The 13,414-nt window shown below is 50.2% G+C and overlaps 1 protein-coding gene and 1 long non-coding RNA gene across 4 annotated transcripts in view; both read left to right on the forward strand.

Moving 5' to 3' along the window:
* Nucleotides 1-2,141, forward strand: LOC122445788. Its single transcript, XR_006270674.1, has 3 exons — nt 1-137; nt 1,116-1,294; nt 1,895-2,141. It is a non-coding gene; the product is annotated as an uncharacterized LOC122445788 (long non-coding RNA).
* A 2,989-nt stretch (nt 2,142-5,130) lies between these two features.
* RGS10 (regulator of G protein signaling 10) overlaps nt 5,131-13,414 on the forward strand; it is a 41,164-nt gene continuing 32,880 nt past the window's right edge. The window contains exons 1-2 of one of the 3 annotated variants that reach the window (XM_043476374.1): nt 5,131-5,262; nt 5,774-5,872. In XM_043476374.1, coding sequence (XP_043332309.1) covers nt 5,824-5,872 — 49 coding nt within the window. In that variant the 5' untranslated portion in view covers nt 5,131-5,262; nt 5,774-5,823. The other 2 variants (XM_043476373.1, XM_043476376.1) reach the window with 2 other exon arrangements.

Below are 13,414 nucleotides of genomic sequence, written 5' to 3' on the forward strand. Positions count from 1 at the left end.
GTCAGGAGGCTGCTGCAGTGAACCAGAGCAGTGGATGGTGGCTTGGATGGGGGTGATGTAGAGATTGCAATGGAGAATGGGCTTCTGGATTTATTTTGAAAGTAGAACCTGCAGAGTTCCTTGGACTCTGATGTGAGGTGTGAGAAAAAGGATGATCAGAAATGATTCCAAGATAATTGGCCTGAGCAAGGGTGGAGCTGTCTTTAGTCGCGATGAGAAGGCTGCGGGTGGGTGGAGCGGGTGTGGATGGGAAGAGGAGGTTCCGTTCCAGACACACTTGGTTTGCGATGTCTTGGCTTCCAAGAGGAGATGTCAAACAGGCAAGACCAGGCTGGAGATGGAAACATGGGAGTCCCGTGGTCTAAGAACGGCATTGCACGTGGGCTTAGGTGAAACTGATGTGTCGATGCAGGTTCGATTGCTTTTAACAAATGAACCACCCTGAGGGAGAAGACTGATAGGCTGTAGGGGTGCGTGAAGGGTAGCTGGGAACTCTGACCTTTCTGTTTAGTTGTGCCGTGGGACCAAAATTCTTCTGAAAAACAAAGTCTATTTGTTTATGAGACTTGATGGGATGGACAAGGGAGTAAGCGTGCAAGACAAGAGATCCAAAAAACTTGCAGTGCCCTCCTTCAGGAGGAAGGACAGGTGGCGGTACGGGCAGCAAATGTGGCAGAAAGAAAGAAGAGTAGGAAAGCATAGTGTCTTGGAAATCAAAGGAAGAAAGTGGTTTGGGGTTGGGGGGGGGGGCAGGATCCACAGGCTCGGATGCTGACAGTGGGTCAAGTAAGACAGAGATGGAGCTGACTGTTAGAATTCCCAAGGGGGATGCCAGTGTGACTTTGCAAGAGCAGTTGCGTGGGATTGTGGAGATGCAAGCAGACTGGAGAGGCTTGCAGGAGGGTGAGAGGAGACAGTGAGTACAGGCAACTCATTGAGGCACTTTGCTGGGAAGTGCTGTGGTCAAATAGAGCAACAGAGAAAAAAAAAATTTTTTTTGCTTTGAGTTTGGAGAAATACAAGTATGACCGAATGGTGCTATAATTAATCTGCCTTTATTTAGCAGGAATCCCAGCTTGAATTTTAGACATATAGAAAGCCCTTCCTTTTTTTAGGTACATCTTCATGGGTGCAGCATGGTACCAGACAGAGAGTGCTGAACCAGGAAGACCACCTTCCAGGGACTCAGGAAAGCAAGCCTCACTCCTTGGTAAAGTCATCTGGGTCTCAGTTTCCTGATCTGCAGCGTAAGATGATGATCTCCAAGGATCCAGCTATGATATGGCATGAATGGGTAACTTGAAAAGCAAGGGAGATAAAAGCTGGGAAAGGCAGTCAATGTCTGCTTGCTTCTTCCATGGGAAATTAAGAGTTCAAAGAAAGCACAACTAATGTAAAGTTGTGGGCTTAAGTATTCGTAGATTAATGCTAGTAGAGATTTTGATCAGTTTCCAACTACTGAACCCATCCCCTCATTGAAAAGCATATCCACCGCAGAAATTTTATACAATATAATATAATAATGATATAATAATAATATAATAATGAACATTAAAATCACCCATTATCCCAACATCTAGAGATAAATGATAGTGTGGAATCATTTCCTTCAAGCTTTCTATCCATAAACATAATACCATATTTCCTCTCTTCCCCCAAAGAAAAATGCCTCTATAATTGTATCCTGTTTTTTTCAATGACAGCTTCACAAGCATGTTCCCTGCATCACCACATATTCTTCACTAGTTCTTAATCCATCCTAGTTCAACACTCCATCCTAGCAATACACTGTAACTTAGCCGTTCTACGAATGGGCATTTATAGCTACCATAAATAGCGCTGATTAAAGAAGTGTTAGGATGTTCAACTTTGCACGTAAATCTTTGTACTTCAGGCTTCCCTGGTGGTCCCGTGATTGAGACTCCATCTTGCAACACAGGGGGACACCGGTTCAAGTCCATGGTCCAGGAAGACCTCACATGCCTGGGGGCAACTAAGCCCCCGTGCCACAACTGCTGAGCCCGTGCTCCAGAGTCCCATGCTCCATGAGAGAAGCTGTGGCGATGGGAAGCCCACGCACCGCAACTGGAGGGCAGCCCCCACTGGCCGCAACTAGAGAAAGGCAACGCATAGCAACGAAGACCCAGCACAGCCAGGAAGGTTTAAAAATGAATAAATAAATCAATCTTTGCATATCTTATTCTTTCTTTGGCATAAGCAACCAATTGTAGGATTATTCACTGATCCGATGGATGAAAACATCCCCAAGGCTCTTAGGCATATTGCCAAAAACCACCTTAACACATCTGCCTCTCTTACCTTCCAGAGAGGTTGTAACAATTTACTTCCCTGCCTTCACCCTGTGTGTTGATTGCATCATGCTGTTACAAACCCTGTCTACTTCCTATGATTTCTTTTTAAAAGTCCCCTTTCACTGCATATAAGCCAAAGTTTAGTACTTATTAAAACAGCATTGTAGGGGGAGTGATTCGGATTCCAGTATATTTGTGTGTGCCTACATGCTCTGGGCACTGTGCCGGATGCTTTCTTGTTTATTCTTGTTTTCTGTGAACACCACACCCTTAGAATGTAGGTGGCATCCTTTCCTTGTCCAATCCTAGGAGTCTGTGTTGAAAGACACACAGTTGGGGAATTCCCTGGCAGTCTAGTCATTAGGATTCTGCGCGTCTACTGCCAAGGACACAGGTTTGATCCTTGCTAAGGGAACTAAGTTCCTGAAAACTGCGAGATGCCACCAAAAAAACCCAAAAGACACACAGTTGGTCTGCTGTATGGTCAAGATTAGTACCCAGGGCTCTTGACTCCAAGCTGGGCACTTTGGTATTTACTTATTTTACTATACCTCACCTGCTTCAAATGGCTGAGAATAATCTTTATGACTCTAAGCTATATTCCATTTTATTGTGCATGCTCAGGCCCTCATTCCAACTCTCTGTGACCCCATGGACTGTAGCCCAGTCAGGCTCCTCTGTCCACGGAATTTTCCAGGCAAGAATACTGGAGTGGGTTGTCATTTCCTCCTCCAGGGGATCTTCCCAACCCAGGGATTGAACCCACGTCTCCTGTGTCTTGTGTTGGCAGGCAGAGTCTTTACCACTGCACCACTTGGAATCAATTTTATTATAAAAGACTATAAGGTATTCACAGCTTACCAGTTTTTTTTTAAGGTTTTGGGAATAAAAAATATATCAAATTCTAGAGTCAATGATAATTCTGAAATTCTGCTTTAGTAGGAGACATCCTAGTCCCCGGCTCCTTGCCTGGTCAGAGTGAAAGTGGTTCAACAAAAGCTGAGACCAACAGGCTAGGAAGGGGCCAAGCCGCTTGTCCTCTTCTTTCCGAGGTTGGTTACCAGTGTTTGTAGAGGTTTGAGATGAGCTACAGAAAGTGAGTGATGCTATTTGGATGGAGAGTATCTTCAGGTACTGCAAACCACAGGCAGAACTTGAATCATGTGGGAGGGGTATGAGTGCATGTATTCTTTTGGCAAGCCTTAGGAACCATGAGGCTATATACTTCTATACTTGGTCTTCTGCACAGCACACATTGAAAACTGGCTGTTGGATCTTCAGACACTTGAGACAAGTATTTATAGCAATTTCATGAGGACAAGTCTTTTCATGCCCCGAAACAAATTTTAAACTGTGAACGTTGACCCATGGGTCTTTATTTCTGTACTCACTATCTGATGTGATAACAGGACAGTAAAAGTGAATTGAAGCTGTTCTATTTTCCATTCATTTCAAAAAGGCCTGGCCACAGTCTTTAGCTCAGAACAGCTTAATATGGATGTCCTAGGCCACGCCAGTTTTTTTTCCAGGACACAGCGAGGGTGGACTTGGAAACTGGCATAACATTGAGCTGTGCCTAACTTTCAACCATTGCCATTCTCCCTATTTCCTGTGTTAGGATGACTTGTAATCTCTCCTGAGGAGCTTTTGGGGGAGGTTCTGCACAATTCCCTGGTTCTTGCTATGATAATGCAGCATTATTTAAATGCTGGACTCTGCAGACTATAAAAGTCCTGCTCTTACAATGGCTGAACCTATCCTGCTGCCTATTTAAGCAGGATATTTAAGCACCATGGTTCAATCCTGTTACAACCGAGAGGAAAGAGGAGGCCCAGAGCAGGCTGACAGCAGGAGAGGCTTCAAAAAAACCGGAGCTTCTCAGATGGTTCTCACTCTGTTTCTGGTCATGGTGGTTAGAATGTCTCCTAGAATTACAGCTGAAAACTCCTGTAACTTTCACGAGCTAGAAAAGCTTCTTTCCAACAGTAAAGGGGCAGGGTGATTAGAAATACTCTGAGGAAAATACTTTGAGAGGGGAAGGGATGGGAAGGACAGAAATGAGAAGCAGCCATAGAAGGCCAGAGACTGGGTGGGACTGGGACCAAAACGGTGGGTGGAGGGAGGGAGGAAAAATTAGCAGAATGGGAAGCTCAGAACAGAAGATAGAAAAGAAAGTGCCAACTAGTGAAAATCTTGAGAAAGGATGGGTGGAGGGGGAACCGACGACTGGGGAGCAGTTGAGAAAAATAGCAATTAGCACAGCTAAAAATAAAGACCAATTTAGAGACAAAGCCAGATACACAGGAGGAAAATAGGACTCGCCAGAAAGACAATTCCTCGTAAACCAAATCCTCAAGAAAGTGGGGCTAATGACACCCCTTCTTGGGCTGTTTTGCAAAAGAAATGAGATAATAGATTCGAGTGGAGCTGGCGGTGCGGGCTGGTGACCAGCGACGGGAAAGGAGGAATCAGAAGCGGAGCTCAGTGCTGCCTGAGTGATCTCCAGGGTTGATCGTCAAGGCCCTGCCGACAGGTGCACCACGTGAGTGGCGCCCAAAGTCAGGGTCTCCCGCCAGCCGGCGTGCCGGACAGAGGCATCTTTCCGCGCTGAAACTGGAGGGGGTCCTACGGAATTCCCCCGAGGTTGGCCCTTGGAGCCTCAAGACCAAGAGCAGGAGGCGCCTAAGTGTCGGTGCCCGCGCAGCGCGGCCCGGGAGAGGGCGCCCACCCGCGCGGGCTCGGCTCGCTCCGCCGGCGGACATCGCGGCCCGGGGCCAGGCGACGCCCCCGCTGGCTTTCGCGGCCGTAGGAAGGCCCAGCGCCAACGGCGTCGGGCCGGCCGGGGAGCGCAGCGATCCTGGAACCCGAGGGCAAGAGGGCGAAGGCCGTGGGCTGCACTTGGGCTTTGCAGAACCACGAGATCTCGGCTTTCCGGTCTTGGAACCAGGAGGTGACCCTCACCTGCCGCCCAGCAAAAGCGCGCGGAATCACGAAGCGCACTGCGCCGGAGGATCTGCGCCCGTTTCTCCGGGCTGCAGGGAGAGGCCGGGATGGGCCTGGAGCTGGGAGCCGGGCAGGGCTGGGCGGGGCTCGGGCGGCATCTCTGGAGAACCCCGCCAGGCGGCTAGGGATCCCCGGGACGCGCGAAAGGCCAGGGCAAGGCTCCTAAGTCTCGGGCGGCGCGGGCCACTTCCGAGCGAGTGCGCGCCTTCTTGGGCTCTTAGCCGGGCTCTTGGACTCCCGGCGTTTGGGAGTCACCCGGGTGCGCCTTGCCCGCCCAGGCACCCCGGGGCGGGACCGCCGGGCCCCCACGGGGGCGGGCGGGTAGGGCGCACGGATCGCGCCACGCGGCGCTTGGCGGGGAAGAGGGCGGCAGGGTGGGGGCCGCGCGCTCCGGGGCGGTGCTGAGCCAGCTCCTCCTCCTCCCCCGGCCTCCTCCTCCTCGCCTTCCTCCGGCTCAGCCGCCGCGCAGCCCGGCTGCTCCTCCTTCCTCCCCGGGGTGCTCGCGGCGATGTTTAACCGCGCAGTGAGTCGACTGAGCAGGAAGCGGCCGCCGTCAGGTAAGCGGCTCCCAGGGCTCCGCGGGCTGAGGATTGGGGCGCCCCCAGGGGCCCCGATGAGCCGCCCGGGCCGGTGCTGCCCGCCCCCCCGGGCATCCTTCCCTCCTGCCCGGGGTCGGGCGCGGCTCCGCGATGCCCCGGGCAGGACGCGCCACTTCTCCCTGCTCTGTCCAGCGTCCCCGCAGTCCCAGCCGCAGCGGGAGCGCCGAGTCCCGAGACGCGCGCTGGGGAGGAAGTTTGTCTGAAAGGAGGAACAACAGCCGTTTTCTTTTTAGTGATGGTCTGGGAGAAAAAGAAGATCCAAAACATCCAAACTTTGGAGGTAGTATGGGCTCTCGATTCCGAAAGCAGAACGGAGTTCTGGAGGTCTCCGTCCCCGCTGCGGGCGTTGGTGCGAAAGATGCCAGCGCGGAGCCCGCGGAAGGCACTCCGGGACCCGGGGCATCCGACTGGGCGGCCAGGCCTGGGCTGCTGGGCGTCTTCGGTTTTGCGCCGAGGAGCCGAAATGTAGGGCGGGGAAGGAGGGTGAATACCAGGTGAAGGGCGCATCTGCAGTTCGCGCCAGGAAACAACAGACCTTACAAAGGATTCAGCTTGGCTGTCACTCTGGACCAGCCTGTCACTCTGGACCAACCACAGTTCGTCGGAGCGATTGGATAGGACGAAGAGCTCCTGGTGAAGATGAAACCATGCCCCTGATTCCAACCATCTCACCCTTTTTGTTCCTTTCATCTTAGCCCCTGTGAGCGCTCCAAGTGGGACCCAGTACGCGTTCTGTGAATTCTCTCTTCACCCTTAGGGCAACCCATTGAGATAGGCATTGTCCTCGGCCCTTGCCACCAGGGAGCTGTTAGGTAACTTGCTCCGAGTCACACTTAGGTGATGGAAAATCTTTCAAACCCAGCTCAGCCTGACTCTGGGGTTCAGAGGCTTTCCTGCCACTTCCCACTCCAAGAGTCGCTTCTGCTGGTACCAGGAGAGCCTGTACATGTTGGCCCCTATCTTTTTTTCACCTGTGTCTTATTTTATGTGGGACACTGTGGTTAAGAGGATGAGTTGAAAGTAGATTGACTGAGTCTAAGTCCCACCTCCACTACCAGGTGCACTGCTGCTGCTAAATCGCTTCAGTCGTGGCCGACTCTGTGAGACCCCATCGACCGCAGCCCACCAGGCACCCCCGTCCCCGGGCAAGAATACTGGAGTGGGTTGCCATTTCCTTCTCCAATGCATGCATGCATGCTAAGTTGCTTCAGTCATGTCCGACTCTGTGCGACCCCATGGACAGCAGCCCACCAGGCTCCTCTGTCCACGGGATGCTCTAGGCCAGAATACTGGAGTGGTTCCCCATTTCCTTCTCTACCTAGGTGCGCTATCTCTGTGCAGACAAGGACTTGCAGGATGGCAATAAAATACCCCTCCTTAAACGCTGAATTGAAACTGCTTTCCCATCCATCATATTTTGCAAATTGTTCCCTCAAATATTGAGAGCAACTCAAAGTAGGACTCCATAGAGTTACTACAAATTGCTTATATTAGTGTTAGTATTAGGGGTCATGTAAACCTTTCTGTGTTGCCTGTGAGTCAAAGGATTTCTCTGTTGTTGTTCACTTTGAAAGTGATAGTCACTCAGTTGTGTCTGACTGTTTGCGACCCCATGGACTGTAGCCCACCAGGCTTCTTTGTCCATGGAATTCTCCAGGCAAGAATGCTGGACTGGGTAGTCATTTCTTTCTCCAAGGGATCTTCCCGACCCAGGGATCAAACCCAGGTCTCCTGCATTGCAAGCAGATTTTTTACTGTCTGAGCCATTCGATTTAGCCATTCCCTATTGTTGGATGTTCACAGGCCAAAGGAGTGGTAGTCAGAGCCTGGACTCTGAAGTTACTTACATCCCTCGTTCCTACCCTGACTCTAGCATTCAGCTGCCTTGAGCAAGTTACTTGACCTCAGAGTCCATTGCTAACTGGGAAATTTGGGACCTGGTTGCTAAACCATAGGTAGCTTGAAATTGGCTATTAGTGGCCATTTCCACCATGGAAATCAGCAGATGTTAAAAATCAAGTTGTTGTTTTTTTCCTAGGAGAGCTGATTTACCAGCATACTTATGTGTCCATTTTCCCATCTGTACAGTGGATTTCATAGAGTTGTGGAACTAAATATACAAAAGCATATATATAAAATAAAATATTATATTATATATATATGTGTATAAATATATATAAAGTCCCCAGTACAGTGCCTGGCATAACTGAGTATAATGGTTAGCTGTTATCTTTTCCACCTTTTTCCTATTATAAATAGAGCTGCTTTGAACATCCCTACACAGGTCACTTTTGGGGTGAGGTCTTCCAAATAGAACAGATTATGGATCACACATGGTTTTAGGGTGCTGTTGCATATGTGCAGATTGTACCCCAGAAAGACTGGGATACCAGTTTTAGGGATACCAGTGGAGTGTACCTCTTTCAGAGTAACACATTTTAAGGCTGATGAAATGTGGTTAGGTCGCTGATAGAAAGATCAGTAGCTAAAAATCATGGATTGGTGTTAAATGTCTGGCTTCCAGGAGCCTGATTTCTTTATGATTTTTAGGGTTAACGTCTGTCTCTGGATAGGAAAGGACAAACGAGCCTCTGCCAGTTTGGTCATCACCACCCAGTAGTGAGAAAAGGGGAATGTGGGCCCCGAGGCAAAGGCACTGGGAAGCCAGCCAAGTGATCCAGGGGACCCTGGACTGAACTTTTTTTTTTTCTTTTTTGGTGATTCTGAATTATTTTCCTAAAGTGGCTGTCCAAATTGTATAAGCATCTGGCCCCTCAAAAACTCGATCCATCCCTGCTGGACCGTGACTCGGACCTGGCTGCAGTCCTGCCTCCCAGCTCCTTTTACTCCAAACTTTTTCCATTTTTCCACAAAATCTCATTGGAGACCATGTCTTTAAACTGAGGTTTGGCACTCCCAACCCTTAATTCCAAGTTTCGAAGTGTGATTCAAAGTGTGAATGTTCTCCTTTCTGAGGTTTCTCAAAGTGTGTTCATGAACCACAAGGGGGTGGGGGTGGTCTGATAAAATGCAGCTTTCCAGGCCATGACCCAGACCCCTCCTCTCTCTGATTCTGTCTTGGGCACCCAAGGTGGGAGGGAGTGTTGGCTGCATTTTTGACAAGCGCTCAGTTGATTCTTAGGCTACTGAAGTGTGAGGAACCCTGGACGATTCCCCGCACCCACCCTGCCCCCCACGATGACTTGTGATGTTGATGGTACCTGGGATGCTCCTCACTTGAAAAAAAAAGCCAAAGCCGTGGCCTTCCACCGCCCCATGTGACCAGACCAGGACTGAACGACCAGGGGAATTCCCCCACCCAGCCCGGAGCCTGTTATACATTATCCCATTAAACCTCTGGGACCAGCTGAAGATTTATTGCTGGGCTTAAGTTTTTATTTAAAGATGACAGTTGACATAACAATTTAATGTCTTTGTTATAACAACCCGACAGCAGGACTGGCTTGGCTGCTGGGGGAAATTTTCCCTGCAGAACATCACTGGGCTGGCCTGTGGGTTCAGAGAGAAGGAAGGAGGCAGAGAGGATGGGCTGGGAGAGCAGCATCGTTTATACACGCGTGTTCCATGCTGGCTGAGTCCTCCGTGCCAACTCTCAACACGGGCACGGGCAGCTTGCGGACTGGTGGGTGCCAGGTGCTCAGGGCGCTTTACTTGTCTTCACAGACTTTGTATTGGAACCGATGTGTTTTTTTTCCCCTCACTGTTAGAAATTGTGGAAACTAGGCAGGTGCTGGGCAGGGCCATGTCCTCCGGTTTCCTGGGTGAACTGAGTCACTTCCCTCCCTGGGGTTGAGTAATCCCCTTGGGCTCCTGCTGCTGGGCTTTGGGAACTTGCTGTTTAAATTGCACTAAATTTACTCCCACCCGTTTCTTCTGCTTCCCCCAGATAGCTCTCCAGGGCAGCAACCCCGGGGGTGGCAGTAGGGGGCAGAGGGGCCCGCGTGGGCGACAGCAGCGGCTCCCCGATAAGAGCTGTCAGGAGGCGTCCACTGGGGCCAAACAGTGCCTTGCAGGCTTCCGCGGACCGGTTTCCCTCCCAAGCAAGTACCCTGCTCTCGAGGGCCCTGCCCAGGGCCTGTGCTTTGGTGCTGCTGCCCCTCATCTGGGGTGCGCTCAGGGACCCCCTCATCTGGCCTACCTTCTCTCCTGGTCCCCCCTCCTCTGTCCTGTGTCCTCCCAGAAGGCCAGGAGACCCGCTTTCCCAGACCTCCTGCCTCCCTCTCTCTCGGCACCAGAGACACACCCTCTTGTCTCTGCTTGGATCGTGCAGAGACCGCCAAGGGACAGGGACAGTCTGGAGCCGCCTATCTGAGAAGGACTCAGAGCTCTGACCCGAGCCCAGAGCTGCTGGTGTGACCTCACGCAGTATCCATTTTGTCCTCTTAGCTCACCTGTATTAACATTGAGAGTGAGTGTGACGTGCTTGCTTTTCTTTTCCCTTCCCTGCCTCCCTGTTGCCTTGCTTCACCTCCTTCCTTCCTTTTTTCCTTCCTTCTTTCTCTCCCTCTCCAATCAGGACATTAAAAGCCAACAACACCATCATCAACCGTCTTTCAGTTCAGTTCAGTTGGTCAGTCGTGTCCGACTCTCTGCGACCCCATGAACCGCAGCACACCAGGCCTCCCTGTCTATCACCAACTCCTGGAGTCTACCCAAACTCATGTCCATTGCGTCGGTGATGCCATCTAACCATCTCATCCTCTGTCGTCCCCTTCTCCTCCCGCCTTCAATCTTTCCCAGCATCAGGGTCTTTTCAAATGAGTCAGCTCTTTGCATCAGATGACCAAAATATTGGAGTTTCAGCTTCAACATCAGTCCTTCCAATGAACACCCAGGACTGATTTCCTTTAGGATGGACTGGTTTTATCATCCCACACGTCTTTATCATCCCACAAATGAAGGATGTTTCAACACCCCCAGTAGTAGGAAAGAGACAATCTCGTGTAAAGAACTGTCCTGATAACAAGAATCTTCTAGAGGCTGTTGCTTCTAGTGAGAGGCTCTGGGTCGTTGAGGGACAGGGAGGATAGGAAGACCTGTCCCACTGTAGCTCTTGTCTTTTGTACCATGTAAATAAATGTATTTATTTACTTAAAGAAGACAACCCCAGGCTGCCTTTACTTGGTCAACACAGCTCACTTGGTAAATATTTCCTCCTGCTCATTCTCATTCCTTCATAGACCAGTGAAGAAAACTTCATGCAGTGCGTGGCAAGGCAGGCAGTGGCCATCAGGGAATGCCTGGCCTCATCTTCTCTGTCAATTTTAAGTTCCCTGAGAAAAAGGGCCTGCCTTTTTTTTTTTTTTTGCATTACATTCATTTTATTTATTTATTTCATTTATTTTTATTAGTTGGAGGCTAATTACTTTACAATATTGTAGTGGTTTTTGTCATACATTGACATGAATTAGCCATGGATTTACATGTATTCCCCATCCGGATCCCCCCTCCCACCTCCCTCTCTACACGATCCCTCTGGGTCTTCCCAGTGCACCAGGCCCGAGCACTTGTCTCATGCATCCAACCTAGGCTGGTGATCTGTTTCACCATAGATAATGTACATGTTTCGATGCTGTTCTCTCGAAACATCCCACCCTTGCCTTCTCCCACAGAGTCCAAAAGTCTGTTCTGTACATCTGTGTCTCTTTTTCTGTTTTGCATATAGGGTTATCATTACCATCTTTCTAAATTCCATATATATGTGTTAGTATACTATAATGGTCTTTATCTTTCTGGCTTACTTCACTCTGTATAATGGGCTCCAGTTTCATCCATCTCATTAGAACTGATTCAAATGAATTCTTTTTAATGGCTGAGTAATATTCCATAGTGTATATGTACCATGGCTTCCTTATTCGTCTGCTGATGGGCATCTAAAGGGCCTGCCTTTTATTTCTTGCATCTTACTCTGCCCTTCTCTTTGAAGCCTCTGCAGCCAGACAGCCTAGGGTTGAGTCCTAGCCCATCTAGCTCCTGGCTTGTTCCTTTGCTTGCCTTGGTGTCCTCATCTGTAATGGGCCAGTGAGGGCCCCAGCCTCCAAGGGTTGTGGTCGGGTTGAGACGGGAGGTAATCGGTGTTCAGTACATGCCAGATCTTTGTACAACCATCACCCTCCTTTCTGCCTTGCCGTCCGCCCCAACAATCTATCAGAAAACTGTTATCACTGTAAATCTATACATGAATGCCAAGCACTGTGAGCCCTGAGGGAGACACAATTCTTACTCTCAAGAAATACACAGTCTTCCCTACAGACACTGGAGGGGAAAAGTTGCTCATTTGCCCCAGTGTAGGGGCCGGGGTTCGGGGTGGGCCTTTGCTGGTGGCTCAGTTGGTAAAGAATCTGCCTGTAATGCAGGAGACCAGAGTTCGATCCGTGAGTCAGGAAGATCCTCTGGAGAAGGAAATGGCAGCCCACTCCAGTATTCTTGCCTGGAGAGTCCCAGGGACAGAGGAGCCTGGAGGGCCATAGTATGTGGTCACAAGAGTCGGACTCCCGGGGAGAGTGAGGGAACATTTCTGCATACATGTCTGGTCCCTGACGCTGGGAAAGATTGAAGGCAGGAAAAGAAGGGGGCGACAGAGAATGAGATGGTTGGACGGCATCACCGACTCAATGGACATGAGTTTGAGCCAACTTCGGGAGACAGTGATGGACAGGGAAGCCTGGCGTGCTGCAATCCACGGGGTCGCAAAGAGTCGAACACGACTGAGCGACTGAACAATAACTGGTTCCAGAGGAAGCACAGGGGCTTCTGGAAAGTGAGAAAAAAGTGCTGTCAGGGTCTTTACTTTCACCTCCAGAACTGGGCTCTTGGGGAGTTTTATTTTTTCTGGGCTTTTGCCTAGAAAGTGAGGACTCTAGGAGGCTACAAATAACAGTCTGGCGTTCTTATTTCCTTCCCTCTGGTAGAAACTGGAAACCAGTGGCCATCTGTTGTTTAGTCCACTCAAAAGAGGATGTTGAGGCTTGTTTTTCCTCCAGACCCAAGGGTGCTCAGGAGCCCCGTAGCCCCTGCCCGTCTTGTACAACGCGTCTCTGAGAAGACGGCGGAGTGTGGGGCTGCGTGGACGTCCCCAGGCGGACCCCAGGGCATGGCACGTAAGCAGGGTCCCCATCCCTGGAGCTGATATGCCCTCCATTCAGCCATCGCTGGGTGGTGGTAGGCAAAGTAGGGTCGGGGGTGTGTGGTGCAGTCACAGGTACACAGGGGGCCTTTTTGGGGGGTCGCTGAGCACTTGACTTTTTTTTTTTGAGGCTTCAGACCTCGTGGGAAAACGCCAATGAGGCCTTTTCTGCGCTGACCTCTCCAGCCTGTGGGCCTGCTCTGGTCTTTGATGCTTTCTATTAGTATGATTATTTCAAAACGTTTTTATTTTTATTTTCTGCTAATGGCAGTTCTCGCAAACCTTCCCACCAAGGGAATTGCATGCCTGAAGGGTCGTTATTCTCAGAAGCTAGATACTGGAGCTGATAAACA

This window comes from Cervus canadensis, chromosome 8 (assembly GCF_019320065.1).
Source record: "Cervus canadensis isolate Bull #8, Minnesota chromosome 8, ASM1932006v1, whole genome shotgun sequence".
Taxonomy (NCBI): Eukaryota; Metazoa; Chordata; class Mammalia; order Artiodactyla; family Cervidae; genus Cervus; species Cervus canadensis.